This window comes from Chiloscyllium plagiosum, chromosome 7, assembly GCF_004010195.1.
Source record: "Chiloscyllium plagiosum isolate BGI_BamShark_2017 chromosome 7, ASM401019v2, whole genome shotgun sequence".
NCBI classification, from domain to species: domain Eukaryota; kingdom Metazoa; phylum Chordata; class Chondrichthyes; order Orectolobiformes; family Hemiscylliidae; genus Chiloscyllium; species Chiloscyllium plagiosum.
The window spans coordinates 18549440-18571591 of NC_057716.1; the positions used below are offsets into that span (position 1 = coordinate 18549440).

General features: G+C 42.9%; 1 protein-coding gene across 6 annotated transcripts in view; it reads left to right on the forward strand.

Moving 5' to 3' along the window:
- The window catches only part of als2b (alsin Rho guanine nucleotide exchange factor ALS2 b), a 123708-nt gene that overhangs the window by 18857 nt on the left and 82699 nt on the right, over nucleotides 1-22152 (forward strand). For all 6 annotated transcript variants that reach the window (XM_043693128.1, XM_043693127.1, XM_043693130.1 and 3 more), the window contains 3 exons: nucleotides 5821-5989; nucleotides 14307-14403; nucleotides 20404-20481. In XM_043693128.1, coding sequence (XP_043549063.1) covers nucleotides 5821-5989; nucleotides 14307-14403; nucleotides 20404-20481 — 344 coding nt within the window. The remainder of the gene's footprint in view (nucleotides 1-5820; nucleotides 5990-14306; nucleotides 14404-20403; nucleotides 20482-22152) is intronic.

A 22152-nucleotide genomic window follows, 5' to 3' on the forward strand; every position in this document is an offset into this window, starting at 1 on the left:
CTGCCCAACTACAGGCACAACATGGTGTTCAGTCAGGTAGAGGTCACAGGCCACAAGGAATCACAGACCAGCTGAAGCAAGAGTAGCTTTGCCATTTTCTCTGCAATGATAGATGAACGATTTGTGTAAATAGCCTCTGACACCACTTAAATCATTCACTAATCTTTGCAGACTTGCCCTAACACTCTTGTTTTTCTCTGTTCAACAATGGATTGTTATTTGTATAATGGGTAGTAATTACTGAAAGTCGTTTAAGCTGGGGTTTCAGATGTGTTGTGTTCTCACTAAACCTTTCCTGAACATTCTTTGTTCAAGCCAGTTGCTTTTTAGAATGACCCAGGAGCTTGGAAAGCCTATTTGTCCCCCTTAGTTTCTCCTTTACAGTGCTTCAGCAAGAGTCTTCTTTGCCAATTACTCAGCATCATTTTGTCTGGCAGTATATATTGTTTTGATTGTTTTAAATTTGACATTATTGTATTTGTCTTCATGAACACAAGACGAAACAACTTCAGCAACATGTCCTTTTTAGCAATATTGAATCATTCTTGCTTGATTTGAATATCCGATCCCTGGCATGTTTAGGGATTTTTATTTGTTGCGATCCTTGTATATTACTTCGCTCACAATTACCTGATTATATTGCACCCCAATCATAACCCTCAGAGCTTAAAGTATGCATTCTTCCTTGTGCTTCTGTGCTCTGATCTGAGTTCTAGATGTAATGTCGTACGTAATCACTGAAGGGCTTTTCCTTCATTCAAATGTACAGTCTGATCCAAGAAAGTATATGGGGTTGGGTGTCCTCCGCTTCCAATGATACCCCATTAAATTAATTTAGAAATCCGTTCAGGTTTTTGCCTCCACTGGGCTGTCTGGATGTCTGACTCCTGAAACAAACAGAATGAATCCTGGAGAAACTCAGCAGGTCTAGCAACATTTGTATAGAGCGAAACCGAGACCAGTAGCACTCTTCTTCTGAAGAGCAAACCACTTCTAAAGAATGATTCTGGATTTGAAACATTATCTCTGTTTCTCTCTGCACAGATAAAACCAGACCTGCTACTGAGTTTCTCTGGTAATCTCTGGTGTTTGTTTCAGACTTCCAACATCTGTAGTAATTTATCTTTACTGGACCCTTGAGTTGACCAGTCTTCATGCAAAAAACAAACTGATGTTAGAAGTAAGTTTCCTTTATTGTTTTAAATATTGACCTCAATTGTGCTGCACACTCTATTTAAAGATTTTTCTTTCCAGATTTACCTTTTTCATTCCTGAGCTGCCTTGAGATTATTGTTAGACCACTTCCACACCACCTTTTCTCTAGTATAGAGATTCATGGTTACTCCAGTCTTTTTCAATATAGCTGAGTTGCCTCTGCAGTCAGATTCTACTTTGTGCCCCTTCTCTATACTGACTCCAAGCTTTGACAGTGTTTCATGGTTATCCAGAAGTGGATTTAGTACTCAAGTTGTGGTTTGATCTCAGCATTGTGCACTTTGATCAGGATATTTTCTGATTGGTAATATAGCTTAACATTTTGGTTCGTTTGTTGTTTGACGCTCAGCATTGAATAGATTTGTCGACATCTACAAAGACTACTTGTTCTCTTTTAACTTGTTTTCTAAGTGTCACCTTTTTTCCGCATTTGTACAGAATTTTACAATTTCTTTGCATCTAATTTGATTACCCACTCTCATTTTGTCTGATTCATTGTGATTTTAAAAATAGCCCTCTTAATTTGACTAGTTTGCACTATTTCTGAATCCTATATTAATGATGGTGTAAGTATCAGAGAGAATGCCACTCATTACGGCTACCCCATTAGACAGGATTTCCTCAAATTAGTAAAATACACTTTATTTCTATCCACTTGCTAATTTCTTACTCATTAAATTTTAATAAATATCTCCATGTGTAGAACATGGGTGGTACGGTGGCTCAGTGGTTAGCAATGCTGCCTCAGAGCACCAGTGAACTTTGGCGACTGTCAGTGGAGGCTGCACATTCTCCCCATGTCTGTGTGGGTTTCCTCCAAATGCTCTGGTTTCCTCCCACAGTCCAAAAATGTGCAGGTTAGGTGGATTGGCCATGGGAAATGCAAGGTTAAAGGGTGGGTCTGGATGGGATGCTCTTCAGAGGGTCAGAGTGAACTCAATGGGCTGCTTCCAACTATAGGAATCTAACTGTCAAATACCTCCAGGATAAGATCAGTCTGCCTGAGGTTCCACCATTGGTTTTGGTACAGGGCAGATTGTGGATGTAGGATTGAAGGAACAACACGTATACTGTAATTTTCATGGACTTAAATTCTTGGAAAGGAAGAAAAACACAAATCTCCCTAACACATGCCAGGGAGAGTAAAATGAGGGACTTTTGATATGAAATTTAATCATTTGATTTGATTTGTTCTTGTCACATAAACTGAGATGCAGTGAAAAGTATTGTTTGCATGCGAACCAGACAAATCACAGCTTACATAAGTAATAGAACAGAATGCAGAGTATAGTGTTACAGAAGACGCAGAGAAAGATCAACTGCAAAAGTGAAAGACCTGTCCATAAGCCTGATAACAGCAGGGAAGATGGTGTTTGTACATGAAGATCTGTTGGTACATGTATTCAAACTTTTGGATCTCCTGCCTGAGGAAAGAGGGTGGAATGTTAAATGGGGTGGGAGGGGTCTTTGATTATGTTGGCTGCTTTCCTGAGCAGCAAGAGATGTAGATGGAGTCAACAGAAGGAAGACTGGACTGCGTCAACAAATCCCTAGTTTCTGGCAGTCCTCGGCAGAGCATCCAGACAGGATGTTTTCAATGGTGCATCAATAAAAATTGGTAAAAGTCATTATGGACATGTCGAATTTCCTTAGCCTTCTGAGGAAGTAGAGGTGTTGTTTGATTATGTTGGCTGCTTTCATGAGCAGCAAGAGATGTAGATGGAGTCAACAGAAGGAAGACTGGACTGCATCAACAAATCCCTAGTTTCTGGCAGTCCTGGGCAGAGCATCCAGACAGGATGTTTTCAATGGTGCATCAATAAAAATTGGTAAAAGTCATTATGGACATGTCGAATTTCCTTAGCCTTCTGAGGAAGTAGAGGTGTTGGTGTGCTTTCTTGACTGTAGCGTCAATGTGGATGGACTAGGATTGTTCGTTAGTGATGTTTACTCCTAGGAACTTGAAGCTGTTGGCCACCTCCACCTCAGCACCGTTGATATAGACATGGTGTGTCCTCCACCCTGCTTCCTGAAGTCAATGACCAGCTCCTTTGTTTTGCTGACATTGAGAGAGAAATTGTTGTCTTTACACCATGCCACCAAGCTGAGTATCTCTTTACTGTACTCTGTGCATTATGTGAGATCTGACCCACTATGGTGATGTTATCAGCAAATTTGTCAAAAGAGTTAACGCTGAATTTGGCCACACAGCCATAAGTATGAGAGAAGCATAGTAAGGGCTGATTACACGGCCTTGAGGGGGAATTAATGTTGAGGATTATTGTGGAGGAGGTGTTGTTGTCAATCTTTACTGATTGCAGTCTGCAGGTCAGGAAGTCACTTGCAGAGGGTGGGGAGCAGAGTCCTAGGTCTCCGAGCTTGGAGGTCTGTTTTGTTAGGAATCTTATGTGGATAACCTTGTTATCCAGATGTTCCAGAGACAGGTATAGGGCCAGGGAGCTGGCATCTGTTGCTAACCTACTGTGACGATAGGTGAATTGTAGCAGATCAAGGCCATCTGGGAGGCTGGAGTCAATGTGTGCCATTAATAACCCCTCGAAGCACTTCATAATGATGGATGTCAGAGCCACTAGGCTGACATTTCAATGCAGTACAGAGGAACTGCTGTACTGTGGTTGGTGCAATTCTTTATTAAAATTAGGCCCCTTCAGCTCTGCGTTCCACTTTTCACTAACCTGAACCCATCTGGCATGCTTGCTTGGATTCAATTTAGTACCAATGGGAGAAGAATTTGCAGGGCTACGAAGAATTCACAGGGCTATGGGACTAGCCAAATTGTTCTTGCAAAGAAATGGAGCAGACATAACAGCCACCTATCGGTTCTGTAATGACTGAAGTCATATCAGCCATATTCATTGTCCTTGCTAACTGACAATGGCTGTTGGGGACCCGGTGTCTTGCATTTAAAGTTCTGTAACTGGGTCCACCCAGTAACTGCTGCTAAACCCTTCCAACTCCCTTTTAAAAATTATGCTATTGATTTATGTTACCACATTCCTATTTGCAAAATGTGTCACCTCACACTTCACTGCATTAATGTTTATCTATTGTGTGAGACCATGCCATCAGTCTCTGTCTTCCTGAATCAGCTTGATGGGGAGCTTAGAGGGTGCTTTATCTGTATCTTATCCCATACCGCAGGACTAAACCAAGGATATTAATAATGTGTCCAAAATCTAACACTTGCCTGTCTACTTTGGATTCCAGCATCTGCAGTTTTTTTGTCTCTAACCAAGATTATTCTGACTGTGACAGAGCCACTTAATTGTAATGGGCTTAACATCCGATCATTTCTGTGCTCTACGCCCTTAGTTATATAAAATAAAAAAGCTTGAACCTTCATAAAAACAATAATGCCTAACAAAAATATTTCAATTTAGAGGTAAGTGCTCTGTGAATACATCAAAAATTTTCACTCCAGCCTGGAAAATTAGGATTTTTACAGTGTTATCTATTTCCTCTCTCAATGTCTGAAACCATGTTTCTGTGAGACCAATGCTTTTATATTTTTACTAATTAATATACAGTTCTCTGCAGTTTTATCCTCCTCTAATGCTTCACTTAACATTTCTCTGGATTAAATTTCCTGATCATTATCCTGTAGATTTAAATATGTTTGATAAGCAGCAGTATTGGTGAAGATACATATGAATTTTAAATCATGTGAATGCCTGACACAGATTATGTATTTTTAATGTTCTGTGTTCCAACATGTAATCAAAGGACTGTTCTATTCAAATCTGATTTTTTGCCAATGTTAAGGCAGCAGGCTGGTACCACTGAGACTTTTTTGTTTTTTGTGTTTTGAAATTCAATTTGTTAGAAAGTGCAAGAGAGGTGCCTTGCTTGTGATACTCAGAATAGTAAAGTTTTACATGGTTTACAAATCATTGTCTTAAATATGGTTTAAAGAAAAATATTTACTGGAGAATATTAAGCAGATTCAAGGATCCGTGAATGAGTGATGAAGATATTTACAGATATTGGACAATGTATTAAGTCTAATTCTTTAAGGAAGTAACAAGAAAGTTAGACAAAGGAGAGTCATGGACGTGATTTCTTTGGATTTCCAGAGGCTTTTGACAAGATGCCATACAGAAGGCTGCTAAACTAAATTAAGAGCCTATGATGTTAGGTGCAAGGTACTGGCAGATGGATGAGAGTGGGGATGAAGGGATCTTTTTCAGGCCTGAAGTCTGTGACTAGTGGAGTTCTGCACAGGCCCCACTTGGGACCACAACTATGCACGTTATACGTTAATGATCTAATCGAAGGAACTGAGGGTATTGTTGCAAAGTTTGCAGATGACAAAGATAGATGGAGGGACAGGTAGTATCGAGGTGGCAGGAAGCTGCAGAAGGGCTTTGACAGGCTAGGAAAGTGGGCAAAGAAGTAACAGATGGAATACCATGTGGAAAAGTGTGAGGTTATTTACTTTGATAAGAAGAATAGAAGTATCTTTCAAACAGAAACTAAATAATATTTGGCTTAAAATTGCAATTGTCTGTGATAGGATAGTGTCAGGGCAGCAAGAGCTCCCGTCGTCACCTGACATCTACAAGTGATTGTGTCTTTTTCTTTCAGTTTCCCCAAGACTTCTCAGAAGAGCAGGACGTGCAAGAATTCGATCAGTGAGCCTGACCCCAACGCCTGGGAGTGAGGTAGCTGCACACCTTCCTTCCTTACAGACGGAGTTATGGAGCTGGGGACGAGGCAAAGAGGGTCAACTGGGTCATGGAGATGTCCTTCCCAGGTAACAGGAGTTCAATCACCGATAGATAAACAGTATCCTTGAAATAATATTATTTTGCTTCTTGCCTTATGATGTCTTCAAAACAAAGTTGTATTTCAAACCACCTCAGTTCAATCAAAGGTGACTAAGTGCCATATAATCCTGAGTGTGATGATGGCACTGAATTAGGTGGTACAATAAATGCTTCAGGTTGGGCAGTAAGTTACAAAAGTACATTGGCCATCAAGAAATTAAATGATTGGGGAAAACTGTGGCACATTTGTTTAGTGTTGGGAAATAACGTCATTGACTTTAAACCCAAGATCGATCACGAATATTGCTGAAGGAAGACATGTAGTTGAAGCTTTTCATTCTTGCACTCAGAACAAACTCAAAAATGTCCAATTTGAAAAGATTACAAACAACGATATGACAGTTTAAAAAAACGAAGGAGACGAATTGGTTGGCAAACCGACTAAAATTTGTCAAGGTATTACCACAGAGAAAGCAACAGGAAAACTATAGGTTTCCCCCAGCTCCTGGGCGATTCAGAAAAGATAAGGTTTGGACTTATTCTATTTGTTTGCAGAAAACTTGTCCTGGCATATGAATATCAGTTTGAGCCAGCATAAATGTGCCCATTAAAAGCTTGACTGTCTTAATTTTGATTTTAGTGTCATAAATATTACACTCAGGATTGTTGAAGTGCTGCTCAAACTCACAATCACCACCAACAATATGCATTTTTGTTTTGGTTTTGTAAAGTCTGGTTGAATGTAGTGTTCCCTATTTTTATGCTCCATTTTCTTTGAAATATAGGTCATCATTGATTTGCCTTCCTTATTAACTGAATTTGTATGCTAGCTTTTTGTGATTCATGCACAAGGAACCCCAAATCCCTCAATGCTGTGGCATTCTTCACTTAAATAACATTTTTAATGTTCCATTTTTAAAATCTTCTCCCCATTCCTGTGTGTTCTTCCCTCTGTTATTTCTGATCTCCACCATCTAGTACTAAAAAAGGTACTTAACTGTCTTTTTGAACAATCACAGACCCTTGAATATTTAGTTATCATTTTTGTAAACATGTCTTATAATACCTATATGACCATTTTCATTGATCTATATTTGTACTGTTAACTCATTTATTTTATTCTGAATACTGAGTGTACTCAAGCAAAGAACCATCGATTTTACCTCTTGCAATTTTTCCCTCCTTTGATCTTATTGGCTGCTTTTTTTTGTATGTTTTGTACATGCTATTTAGTTTACAGGCCTTTGTACAAGCCTTGTTGTCCGATTTGCCAGGACACTGTCCCAAGATGGTTTAAGTGTAGCCCGTCACACTGGAACAGCTCCCTTCTACCCCAGTAGTGGTATCAGTGCTCATGATCTGAAAATTATTCACCCACACCAAGTTTAGAGCCACACATTTATCTCCTTGTCTTTATTTGCCTAACACCAGTTTGTGCAAAAACTGAATGAATGACTGCCAACTTCTGCAAATCAAAACCAACAAGTGAAATCTAAGAACCTCCCTAAGCTCCACAACTTATCTCCCTAGCATTGTGACATGATGTGCCAATTAGAAATGCCAGATAACCATGTTGCTTTTTAAACAACCATACCTTTTGATTTAATTTTGGGATCCACGTGAATAATTCCTATCTCTAACGGAATTAATGAACTACTACTCCTGACTTAATGATTCCACCATTAATTTCCCTTAAATCAAAGAAGGTAAAAACATCTTTTCAAATAAGAAATAAGAACAACTTAAATCTTTTACTGATTAAGCTGCAGCTCACCAGGCTCAATCAAAAACTCATTGCGTTTTCTCCATTCAAATGCTGACCTTATTCAATTAGCACTTTGAGCTATAATTACCCTGGGTCTATATGAGTTACATCTACGTTGAGAGTTAATTGTACGATAATTAGGAACATCTGATTCCCAAGTTATACCTCTGAGAACATATTCATTATGGAATACGATATCTTAAACAATTGAGACAACTATGTCCTGTGGTGGGAGAGACCACAGTAAGGGTACTAATCTTAAAATTAAGGCTAGGCCATTTCAGGATGATGTTTGGACACAATTCTCACAAATCAAGTATAAGTCTGGAACTCTCAGAAAACAGTTGAGACTGGTCAATTGAAACTGTTTGAAAAAAAAAGAGATGGGTGTTTTTGTTGGGAAGGGTTTCAAGGGTTTTGGAACCAAGGCAGATACAGATGCAGATCAGAAACATGTAACTGTGTGATTGAATAGGCTTAGAGGGCTGAATGGTCTCCTCCTGTTCTCACTAGCAGTGCAGTTTTGATCTTATTTAAAGGCATTAGAAACTATTCAGAGAAGGATTATTGGACTGATCTGGAATGGGAGCGTTGGGAGGAAAGGTTATAAATGCGAGGCCTGTTTCCATTAAAGTTCTGAATGAAAGCCTTACTGAGATATACAAAAGATCCTGAGGGGATTTGACAGGGTGGATGCTCAAAGGGCATTTCACTTGTGGGAGAGGACGAGGGGACTCTGTTTTAAGCTAAGGGGTCTTCCATTGAAGATGGAGATTAGTCTCATTTTCTCTCAGGAAAGTCAAGTCTTTGGAACCCTTCTCCAGAGTGTGCGAAGGCAGAATCACTAAATATTTTTACAGCGGAGGTAGATAGATTCTTGACGAGCAAGGGAGCCAAAATGTTACATAAGCAGGAATGTTGAGTCAAGACTACAATCTGATTAGCCACAATTGCTTTGGACAGCAGAACAAATTCAAGGGGCTGAATGGCATTCTGTTCCTAATTTGTATATTCCGGGGTTCAACTGTCTGCAGTTTGGATCTAAAAGGGGCTGGCCTCAGACCCCTGTCTGAAACTAATGGACTATGGCCGACATTTACCAAGGCTGCTGATTACTTTGCAGGTTGTGCTGTCAGAAAATGCCATATAGATATTCAGTAAGGAGAGGATCAGCCTCAGCAGTGAGGCAGTCTACATTTAAATACTCTGCTGACGTTCATTGTGCTTCTTTGGTGAACGAAGTTAAAGATGACACCACACCAGGTTGTAGTCCAACATGTTTATTTGAAAGTACAAGCTTTCAGAGCACTTCGCCTTTATCAGGTAGCTATTGGAACAGGATACATAGGGCACAGAATTTATAAGTAAAAGATCAAAGTGTCATACAACTGATGTGATGTGTCAGACAAATCTAGATGGCTGTTAAGTCTTTAACCATTTAGAATGGGGATGCAAGTTTCGATTGATTAATATGTAAATCCCAAAGCATAGGATGACTAGGATCTGTCGGACTATACCCCAGCTGTTCCCTAAAGTTTCAAAAACTTTTGCATTTGTGTTTGAGGAACTAACTCATATGCACCCAGAATAGCCTTTCTTTTTATTGTATTGTAATCCATCAAAACAGTTTCTGACAGTGATGCACAACTCTCAAATACTGTATCCGCCCAGCTGACTCATGGACAGTTTCCAGTTTTCCTTCAGTCGCTCCATTTATTTTGTTACTTTTTCAAATAACATAAAGGATGTCTGCACATCCTTTTCCTCAAATTTTAACAGGATCTATAGGAATTCACACATTTCCTACTGGACTTCAGGTTATGACTAGGCTTTGCTCATCAGAACCTTCCTCTGCATCCTCTTTTTATAACTGTAGCTTTCAAAAAAGATACGGTCACTACAACTCCTTCACTTTATTCCTTTCTCTCCCCTGAACTCCAGTTCCAGGCTCTTAAATTACCTCTTCTACTGTCTCTATTCTTTCTTTTGTTCAAGTTCCAAATGCCTTTCATGCTTTTTAAATTTCCTTTTTCATTTAAGCTGGTTTAACTGTAAATTTGATTCTTGTGAACTCAAGTGATTCACCACTTGGTTTACCTTATTCTTCTTATTTCCGCAATCCCAGACACTCTGCCAAGTGTGTTAATTATGTCTGCCTTATGTCTACCTCTTAACTCCTTTGTCAATTCTATGAGATTGCATAGAACATAGAATAGTATAGTACAGTACATAGAATCATAGAATCTCTACATTGTGGTAACAGACCCTTTGGCCTCACCCTCAGAAGAATAACCCACTCAGACTCATTCTCCTACCTTATATTTACACCTGACTAATGCACCTAACCTGCCCATCCCTGAACACTGTAGGCAATTTCGCATGACCAAGGTCGAGAGTGGGGTGCTGGAAAAGCACAGCAGGTCAGTCAGCATCTGAGAAGCAAGAGAATCGACATTTCAGGCAAGAGCCCTTCATCAGGAATGAGGCTTGTGAGCCAATGGGGTGGAGAGATAAATGGGAGGGGGGGGTTGGGGCTGGGAGGAAGGTAGCTCAGAGTGCGATAGGTAGATGGAGGCAGAGGTAATGGTGATAGGTCGGAGAAGAAGGTGGAGCAGATAGGTGGGAAGGAAGATGGACAGGTAGGACAGTTCATGAGGGTGGTGCCGAGTTGGAACTGGGATAAGGTGAGGGGAGGGGAAGTGAGGAAACTGGTGAAATCCACATTGATGCCGTGGGGTTGGAGGGTCCCAAGCCGGAAGATGCTGCGTTCTTCCTCCAGGTGTCGGGTGGTGAGGGTGTGGGGATGGAGGAAGCCCAGGATCTGCATGCATGTCCTTGGTAGAGTGGGAGAGGGAGTTGAAGTGTTCGGCCATGGGGCGGTGGGGTTGGTTGGTGCGGGTGTCCCGGAGATGTTCTCTGAAGTGCTGTGCAAATAGGCATCCTGTCTCCCCAACGTAGAGGAGACCACATCGGGAGCAATGGATGGCGTGTGGAAGTGCAGGTGAAACTCTGATGGATGTGGAAGGCTCATTTGGGGCCTTGGACAGAGGTGAGGGGGGAGGTGTGGGCACAGGTTTTGCAATTCCTGCGGTGGCAGGGGAAGGTGCTGGGGACGGGAGGGTGGGTTTGTGGGGAGCGTGGGCCTGACAAGAGTGTCGCAGAGGGAATGGTCTCTATGGAAAGCAGATAGGGGAGGGGAGGGAAATATATCTCTAGTGGTGGGGTCCGTTTATAGGTGGCGGAAATGGTGGAGGATGATGCGATGTATGCAGAGGTCGGTGGGGTGGAAGGCGAGGACTGGGGGGTTCTGTCCTTGTTGCGATTGGAAGCGTGGGGTTGAGGGCAGAGGTGCAGGAAGTGGATGAGATGTGCTGGGGGGTATCATCGACCACGTGGGATGGGAAATTGCGGTCTTTGAAGAAGGAGGCCATCTGGTGTGTTCTGTGGTGGAACTTGTCCTCCTGGGATCAGATGCGCTGGAGGCAGAGGAATTGGGAATAAGGGATAGCATTTTTACAGGAGGCACAGTGGGAGGAGGTGTAGTCCGGATAGCTGTGGGAGTCGCTGGGTTTGTAGAAGATGTCTGTGTTGCATTGGTCACTGTTGATGGAGATGGAGAGGTCCAGGAAAAGGAGGGAGATGGCTGAGATGGTCCAAGTGAACTCAAGGTGGAATTTGTTGGTGAAGTTGGTGAACTGTTCTCCCTCCTCGTGGGAGCACGAGGTGGCATCGATACAATCATCAATGTAGTGGAGAAATAGGTGGGGAATGGTGCCGGTAAAGAAGATGGACTGTTCTACGTAACCGACAAAGAGACAGGCATAGCTGGGGCCCATGCGGGTGCCCATGGCGACCCCTTTCATTTGGAGGAAGTGGGAGGTTTCAAAGGGGAAATTATTGAGATTGAAGACCAATTCAGCCAGACGAACAAAAGTGTCAGTGGAGGGCTGCTGGTGGGGACGCCAAGAGAGGAAGAAACTGAGGCCTTGGAGGCCCTCGTCATTGTAGATGGAGGTGTACAAGGACTGGATATCCATGGTGAAGATGAGACGTTGGGGGCCCGGGATACTAAAGTCTTGGAGGAGGTGGAGGGCGTGGGTGGTGCCCCGAATGAATGTGGCAAGTTCCTGGACCGGGGTGTTAGGACAGTATCAAGATATCTGAAGATGAGTTTGGTGGGGCATGAGCAGGCCAAGATGATGGGTCGACCAGGGTAGTCAGGCTTGTGAATCTTGGGTAGGAGGTAGAACCGGGCGGTGTGGGGTTCCCGAACAATGAGGTTGGAAGCTGTGGATGAGAGATCCCTTGAGGGTGGTTAACAGACCGGCATGGGGTGTCCAGGTGGATGGGGTGTGTTGGAGGTGGGAGAAGGGGTCCTTGGAAGTGGGCGGGCACCATCTGGCACCCATCATCTCCCAGACCGTACACAACCTCATCACCTCAAGTGATCTCCCATCCACAGCTTCCAAACTCACAGCCCAGGAACCTGCACCTCCTGGTTTTACCTCCTACCCAAGATCCACAAGCCTGACTACCCCAGCTGACCCATCATGTCAGCCTGCTCATGCCCCATAGAATTCATCTCCACATACCTCGATACTGTACTTTCCCACCGGTTAGGGACACATACGTTTGAGACACCACCCACACCCTCCAACTCCTCCAATTCTTTCGTTTCCCGGGTCCCCAACGCCTCATCTTCACCATGGATATCCAGTCCCTGTACACCTCCATCTGCAATGACGAGGGCCTCCAAGGCCTCTCTTTCTTCCTCTCCTGGCGTCCCCACCAGTAGCCCTCCACTGACACTCTCATTCGTTTGGCTGAACTGATCCTCCATCTCAGTAATTCCACCTTTGAATTCTCCCACTTCTTCCAGCTGAAATGGGTAGCCATGGGCACCTCCGTCTACCTATTGCACTCTGAGCTACCTTCCTCCCAGCACTGCCCCCTCCCATTTATCTCTCCACCCCCTTGGCTCACAAGCCTCATTCCTGATGAGGGGCTCTTGCCCGAAATGTCGATTTTCCTGTTCCTCGGATGCTGCCTGACCTGCTGTGCTTTTCCAGCACCACACTGTTGACTCTGATCTCCAGCATCTGCAGTCCTCACTTTCTCCTAAGAGAAGGTATAGACAAATGGGCTTCGTTCATTTATTTGCTCAATGTGCTCCTGACCTCACTCCCAGGAGGTTACCTATCACTGCTCAGCAGCCTGATTCTAATAGTTCACTATGGGTGACTCTGCATTCAGCAGCCTCGGCCAGAGTTCTCAACTTTCCTCACAAAACCTCTCTGCCTCATTACATCCTTTCAATGCCCCTTGAAACCTACCTCTCCAGCCTAAAATGGCATGAATTAAACATTTTTTTTGATTATTCTCTAGTGAACCACCTTGATTAAAAACAACTATAAGTTGCTATTGTAATTTTATTTTAAAACCCTGCACTTTCTAATGTATAACAATACCAACCACTTGTAAAATCTCAAACAACAACCGCATCTGAGTCAATCTGACCAGCAATGGGACCATCTGGCCTGGCACTTCATTGAGCAGACCTTGCCTCCATCACAAACACAGATGTGGGGATGTTTATCGATGATTGCACTATTCACGACTCTTCAGACACTGAAGCAGTCCATGTTCAAATGCAACAAGTTCTGGACAATATCCAGGCTTGGGTTGACAAGTGGCAAGTAAAAATTCGCACCACACAAATGGCAGGAAATGACCATCTCCAACAAGAGACAATCGAACCACCGCCCCTTGACATTCAGTGGTGTTACCATTACTAATTCCCCCGCTAACAATATCCTGGAGGTGACCATTGATCAGGAACTCAGCTGGATTTGCTACATAAACACAAGAACGGGTCAGAGGTTAAGAATACTGCAGCGAATTACACACCTCCTGACTCCCCAAAGTGTGTCAACCACCTACAAAAGTCGGGTGCAGCTCCGACAAAACCCAAAAAAGCTTGACACCATCCAGGAAATGCAGCCCATTTAATTGGCACCTCATCTGCAAGCATCCACCCCCTCCACCATCAACACTCAGTTGTAGAACCTACAATATACACTGCAGGAATTCATTAAAGATCCTTAGACAACACCTTCCAAATCTATGACTACTTCCTTCCAGAGGACAATGGCAGCCGACACCTGGGAACATCACCAGGTGCAAGTTCCCTTCCAAGCCACTCACCACCCTGACTTGAAAATATATCGCTGTTCCTTTGCTGGGCCAGATTCCTGGATTCTCTCCCTCATGGCATAGTAGGTTAACTTACAGCACGTGGACTGCAGCAGTTTCAGAGGGTGGCTCGCCACCACCTTCTCAGGGACAGTTTGGGCAGACAATGAATGCTGGCCAGCCAGTGATGCACACATTCCATGAGTGAATTTTTTAAAAAGTCATTCGTTCTTCATAGCACCATTGTGAATACTGAGCACGATGTTTGCTGATGGATTTGGTTATCAGTTACAGCAGTGAGCAGTGCTTACTCTCATGCAATAACAAAATTCTTGTCCTGTCTCTAGACTTCAACCCCTGTGCATCAAGAGCCTGAGCAATAAAGAAGTGGTCCAGGTGGTGGCTGGTGCATATCACTCATTGGCTTTAACTGCTAGGTCACAGGTAAGATTCATACCATTTGCTCCATTTTTCTTAAGTGTCTAAGCTGAGAGATCTAGGAAGTACCTTGATTAAGCAAACAGGACATTCTGGAATACTGTGATGAGTTCTGGTTTCCCAGTTATAGCAAGGATACTATTAAGCTGGAGAGGATTCAGAAGAGATTTACCAGGATGTTGCTGTGTATGGAAGATTGAGTTATAAAGAAAGGCTGGGTCTTTTTCACTGGAGCGTAGGAGATTGAGAGGTGACCTTATAGAAGTTTGTAAAATAATGAGGGGCATAGATAGAGTTAATAGTTGTTGTCTTTTCCCGAGTGTGGGGGATTTCTAGATGAGGGGGCGCACTTTTAAGATGAGAGGAGAAAGATTTTAAAAAGACATGAGGGGCAAATGTTTTACACAGAGGGTGGTTGGCGACTGGAATGAACTTCCTGTGGAAGTGGTGGGTATGGTTACAACATTTAAAAAACATTTGGATAATTACATGAATAGGAAAGGTTTGGAGGGCTATGGGCCAGGAGCAGGCAGGTGGGGCTAGTTTAGTTTGGCATAGACCTGTCTATTTCTGTGCTGTTTGACTCTATGACAGTCATGGTTTGACCAGAGAATGATGGGACAGATGTTCATAAATAAGGGCAGATAGGCAGTATAACGAGTTTTAATGCAATAATCATGGATTACTTCAATCTTCATATAAATTGGATAGGACAGATTAGCCTGAAAGATGAGTTCATGCACTATTTTTGGGCAGTTTCTTCGAACAGTACATTCCCATGCAAGGGAACAGGCTCTGAGACCTGGTAAGGTGCAATGAAACAGGATTAGTTAACGACCCCACAGGAAAGGAGTCTCTAGGTGGCAGCTGCATGATGATAGATTTTCACATTCATTCATTTCATGGTTAAGAAGTATGAATCTAAGTCCAGTGTGTTAATTTGTTTAAAAAAGAAGTACTTGAAGGCAAAGAGTTAGCTAAGGTGAACTGGGAATATTGATTATAGGTGTGACAGAGGAACAAAAGACAGAAGAAAATTTGCCATTCTTACCCGAAATGGCCTAAGTGTAACTACAGGGAGAAAGCATTCATCATTTCTCAGTCCTGACGAAGGGCTTATGCCCGAAACATTGATTCTCCTGCTCCTCGGATGCTGCCTGACCTGCTGTGCTTTTCCAGCACCACACACTTGATCAAGTGTAACTACAGACAGACTACAAGGCAGTGGAATCTTTACTGCCATTGAAATAGCTGAGCAATCCACTCAGTTGTATCAAGCCACTGTGAAGTCTAAACATAAAATGAGATTAGACCTGGGCACTGGAAAATTAAATGGTGCATGTAGCCTTGTTGAGCCGACAGTGTCTTCCTTACTAACATCAAGGGGCTTATGTCAAACCTGGGAGTACAGTCCCAACAGACAAGTTAAATGTCAGCTTGACAGTCATGTTCAATAAATTACATTTTTAAACACCCCTTGCAGCGTCCAACACCAGGACGCTGACAGTGCAGACCAACAGAGGTAACAGCGTAGTGATTCAACAGTCAGAAGATGTTGCCCTGGGATTCTTCGCCGATTTACTCCAGACCCCATGAAATTGTATGGCACCATGCCAACTGTGAGCTTGCTTGGGGTGATTGTTTAAAAATAAGGCATCACCTGCTTAAGACATTGATAAGGAAAAAATAATTTTCTCAGCAAATTGACTGTCTTTGCAACTCTCTTCCTACAAAACACAGTGATCAGAGAGCTTGAATATTTTTAAGGCAGAAGTATAGATTCTTGATTAGGAAGGGGATCAAACATACTTTCAGTGTTATGTAGCAATGCGGATTTGAGTTTACAGTCAGATCAACCAAGACTTTATCAAATAACAGTATGCTCAAGGGGTTAAATGGCCCATTCAGTTCCTAATTTGTAAGTTTGCAAATGTGGCCAAGAAAATGTCTTGATGGTTATGATGTACTGAATCCAATCAGCCATTAGATCAGAACCAGTTCATGTTGAGCACAAATTGGAAGCAACACAGGTGCCATTGACACAGGATACACTCTGAGTGGGAGATTCTAATGTCCAGCACCAAGAGTACTTGGTAGCACCAATGATGACCATGCTCATCGAGTCCTAAAGGACAAGGGCTGCTGGACAGATCTATGGCAGGTGGTGGGCAACCAACAAGATGGAGAAACATCCTTGAGCTTGTCCCCACTAATCTACCTCAGGCACATGCTTCTGTCCAATGCAGTAATGGTAGGAGTGGCCACTGCACAGCTCTTCTGGAGATGAAACCCTCATATTCATATTGAGGATGCTCTTCATCATGTTGTATGGCACGACCACTAAGCTAAATGGGATAGACTGGGAATATACCGAGCACTCCAGACCGGGCTACCATGAGGTACCTTGAGCTATCAGGAGCAGAATTGTATTCAACCAAAATCTGTAACCTTGTGAATTAGCCTATCCTGACGGTCAGCGTTACCATCAAGCTGATCAAATTCCTGTCTGAGTGAAGAGTGTAAGGGGATGCCAGGAGCAGCACCAAGTATATCTAAAAGATATACAAGACTACTTGATAGCAAGTAGTATGCAGTAGACAGAACTAAGCAATCCCACAACCAATGGATCAGATCTAAGCTCTGCTGTCCAACCATATCCAGTTGTGAATGGAGGTAGACAATGAAATAATTCACCGGAGGTGTGTCTCCACAAATATTCATTTCAGTGATGGGGGAGCCCAGTGCATCAGTGCAAATCACCAGGCTGAAGTATTTACATTCACCTTCGGCCAGAAGTGTTAGGTGGATGATCCTCCTCCTGACCTCCCCAGCATCACAATGCCATTCTTTAGCCAATTTGATTCACTCTACATGATATAGAGAAAACTATCTGGACTTCCAGGAGGCGTTTGATAAAATGCCACACAAAAGGTTAATTCTGAAGGTTGGATCATATGGGATCGGGGTAATTTATTAGCTTGGAAAGATGATTGGCTGATGGACAGAAGACAGAGAGTCAGGATAAATTGTTTGTTTTCTGAATGGCAAGACGTAACTAGTGGGGTGCCGCAGGATTCGGTCTTTGGGCCCCAGCTATTTACAATCTAAATTAATTAATTGGATACAGGGATAGAAGGCTCTATGGCCACATTTGCAGACTACACAAAAATAGACAGGAGGATAAATTGCAATGAGAAAATAAGAACCTTACATATGGGATATAGATGGGTTAGGAGAGTGGGCCAAAATTTGGAAAATGCAGTTTAACATGGATAAATGCTAAGTCATCCATTTGGGTCAAAAAAACGGGAAGGCGACCTCTTATCTTAATGAGGAGAGACTTTGTGGTGCTTCTGTGCAGAGGGATCTGATATGCTTGTTCATGAGTTGCAGAAAACTGCAGGTCCAGCAAATAATAAAGAAAGCAGATGGAATGTTGGCTTTTATAGCTAAACAATTAGAATATAAAAAGGTAAGGAAGTATTATTGCAGCTATACAAGGCATTGGTGAGACTGCACCTGGAGTATTGTGCACCGTTTTGGACCCCTTATTTGAGGAAAGATATAGTGGCATTGGAGGCAGTTCAGACAAAGTTCACGAATTTGATCCCAAAGAGAGGGGTTTGTTGTAGGAAGAGAGATTGAATGGTTTAGGCCTATACTGTCTGGAATTTAGAAGAATGAGGGGAAATCAAATTGAGGTATCCAAGATGACAAAAGGTCTGGATAAAATAGACATGGAGCAGACGCTTCCTTGTGTGGAGCATTCTAAGACGAGAGGTCATAGTCTTAAGATAAAGGGTAGCAAATTTAAAACAGAGTTGAGGAGAAAATACTTCTCCCAAGGGTTGTGTATCTGTGGAATAGGCTACCTCAAAGTGCAGTAGATGCTGGGGCAGTAAGTAAATTTAAGGAGAAATTTGACAGATTTTTAATTAGTAATGGGTTGAAGGGTTATGCGGAGAAGGCAGGAAAATGGAGTTGAGTAGCATATCAGCCATGATTGAATGGTGGCGTACTCGGTAGACAGAATGCCCTAATTCTGCCCCCAAATCTTATAAACATATGAACTTATAAAAGCTGAATACTGTACAGGCTATGAACCCTGAAAATATTCCAGACATGGTAGCTCCAGAAGACTTGTGCTCTAGAACTTGCTGTTCCCCTAGCCAAGCTAATCCAGTACAGCTACAATACTAGCATTTACCTCGTATGTGGAAAATAGCCCAGATAAAAAAATAGCAGTTCAAATCTGACTCTGCCAATAACCACATCATCAGCCTACTCTGTACAATGCTGTTGCTGCCGCTGATAGCCCATAGTGCCTTGCGGATGCCCAGTCATGTTCCTGGGTCAGTTGAAACCCTACATTATTAAGCCATACATCACAATGTAAAGGTATTCGCACTGTGAAGATGGCATTACTGTGGAGCTCACTTCTATCGATACTGCCATGGACAGATGCATCTGTAGCAGACAGATTGGTCAAACTGAGGACAAGTATATTTTTATCTCTTGTTAAGTCCCTCACCACCTGCTGCAGACCCAATTTGATGAGAAGAATTATTATAATCCCTACAGTGTGGAAACAGGCCCTTCGGCCCAACAAGTAGAGTAACCCATCCAGACCCATTCCCCTTGACTAATGCACCTAACACTATAGGCAATTTAGCATGGCCAATCCACCAAACTGCACATCTTTGGACTGTGGGAGGAAACCGGAACACCCAGAGGAAACCCACGCAGACACGGGGAGAACGTGCAAACCCCACACAGACAGTCACCAGAGGCTGGAATTGAACCTGGGTCCTTGAACCTGTGAGGCAGCAGTGCTAACCACTGAGCCACCATGCCACCCCTAACAGCTGTGGTCTAGCAGCTATATCATTTAGGACTTGGCCATCAAGATCAATATCAGTGCTAACAAGCTACTCTTAGTGGTCATTTCAAATTCCTTACCAGAATACAGTCTGCATCTTTATCACCCTCAGTATGAGAGTACTTTCAACAAGTTGAAGTACTGATACATCAGCCGAGGGGGTGTGGGACCTGGTAATGAGTAGAAGGACTCTTTGCTCAAGTTTGACTTCATGTTGAGGACAGCTACCTCCTGACTGCACAGCACTGTGCCCGTCCTGCCAGCAGAACAGGACATTACCAGGGTGGTGTTGTCTGGGTCACTATGCCTGAGATATGATTCCTTGAATATGACTATATAAGGCTTTTTTTTGACTGGTGAAACAGCTCTCCCAGTTCTGGCACTAGCACCTCAGATGTTAGTCAAGAGGACTTTGCAGGATAGATAGACTATGTTTGTTGTTGTTAAGTGTGATGGAACATTCTCCACTATTCTGGATGAGTCCAGGACATTAAGCTCAATATCATCCAGAACCACCTTCAACATTCACTGTCTCGCCGACTGATCCTTCCCACTCCCAATAATTAACAAACATATGTTCTGTAAGGTTTTGAACTAATAATTCCTCCATATACGTTGGCCAGGGATGGCAAAAAACACCAGTATGCCTTGGCTATTAGGCAGAGCTATCCACAGCAGTTCTACAGAATCGCCGCCATCTTGCCGAGTCTGTCTCGCTGACTATTGCACATTGGCAGCAGTATGTACCATCTACTAGATGCATTGCAGCAAATCACAATGGATCCTTCATAAATAACCTCCAAACCCATGACCTGCATTATCTCGAGGGACAAGGACTGCATGGGAATCACACCTCCTTCAAGTTCCCCTCCAAGCCACACACCATCCTGAGTTGGAGGTATTTCCGTGTTCCTTCACTGTTGTCAAGTCAAAATCCTGGAACACTGAAGTACAATTTTGGGTTTTATGAGCACATGCATGAGATTCATGAGGTGGAGCAACACATAAAACCTCTTGAGTATCTAGAAATTGTTCTGTAGTGTTTCAGGCTTGGTTCGTATTCCACAGAAATGTAAGCATATAAAGGCTAAAGTTGATTTCTCTTATCCACAATTTTCTTCCTACAGGTATATTCATGGGGCAGCAACACCCATGGACAACTTGGCCACACAGAGTCACCCACCATCATGCCTCGCCTAGTCAAGGTACAGTTCAGCTGCTGAACAAGTTCAAAAATATGAACCTATGTTTAAAATCTGTTACAGAAGCATACTCCGAAGCAGTTAACATAGATAAACCAGATAAAGCATCCATTTTGAAGATTACTAGCCCAATACGTGGTCAGTGCTAGGTTCGGTGACTTCAGCTGAGCCTCAATGAACCTGAAGAATGGAGATGAAGATCTGTCAGGGCTCCCTTTGCTTATCACTGTAGAGTTACATTATGTAGTTGTTGGGTCAGAAAAGGAGCAGGCTTTGTTGCTGCACAGAATTCATCAAGCTATCAACACTGATGGTCTTGCTTACAAAACAAGTGAGGGTAGCAGTAGCATCAGTTGGCACCCATGGAAACTCTATGCTTTTGAGAGTTGACTTCTACAGGAAAAACTTAACCTGTTCAATGATGCCCAGTTTAGGTTCTGCCAGGGCCACTCAGCTCTTGACCTCATTACAGCCTTGGTTCAAACATGGACAAAAGAGCTGAATTCCAGAGGTAAAGTGAGGGAAGAGTGATAACCTTTGACTTCAAGGTTGCATTTGACTGAGTGTGGCATCAAGGAACTCTAGCAAAAATTAGTATCTGGGGGAAAATTCTCTGCTGGTTGGATCATACCTGATACATAGAAATATAGTTGTGGTTGTTGGAGTTCAGGCATTTCAGCTGCAGAACATCTCTGCAGGAGTTTCTCAGGGTAGTGTCATAGGCACAATCATCTTCAGCTGCTTCAATGACCTGTCCATCAGGAGTGTGATGTTCACCAATGATTGCACCATGTTCAGCACCTTCCGTGACTCCTCGGACACTGAAGAAGTCAGTGTTCAAATGTAACAAAATCTTGACAATATCCAGGCTTGGGCTGACGAGCGGCAAGTAACATTTGCACCACACGGATGCCAGGAAATGACCATGTCCAATAAGAGATAATCTAACTACCATTCAATGGTGTTACCATCACTGAATCTCTCACTATTAACATCCTGGGGGTTACCATTGACCAGAAACTCAACTGGACTCACCACAAACACAGTGGCTACAAGAGCAGGTTAGAGACTTGGAATACTGAAGTGAGTAACTCACCTCCTAACTCCTCAAAGCCTGACCATAATTTACAAGGCACAAATCAGGAATATGATGTAACTCCGTAATTGTCTGGCTGGCTGCAGCTCCAATAACACCCAAGAAACTTGACACTATCCAGAACACAGCAGTCTGCTTGATTGGTGGCAGACTAAAAAAAAAAAGGACCAGGGGCACGACATGTACCGGGAAATAGAGAAGGCATGTCAGAAAGGCAAGGTCACGGTGATCATGGGAGACTTCAATATGCAGGTGGATTGGGTAAATAATGTTGCCAGTGGATCCAAAGAAAGGAACTTCATGGAATGCTTACAGGATGGCTTTTTGGAACAGCTTGTCATGGAGCCCACAAGGGAGCAGGCTATTCTGGACCTAGTGCTATGTAATGAACCAGACTTTATAAAAAATCTTAAAGTAAGGGAACACTTAGGAAGCAGCGATCATAATATGGTAGAGTTCAGTCTGCAGTTTGAAAGAGAGAAGGCAAAATCGGATGTAATGGTGTTACAGTTAAATAAAGGTAACTATGAGGGCATGAGAGAGGAACTGACGAAAATAGACTGGAAGCAGAGCCTAGC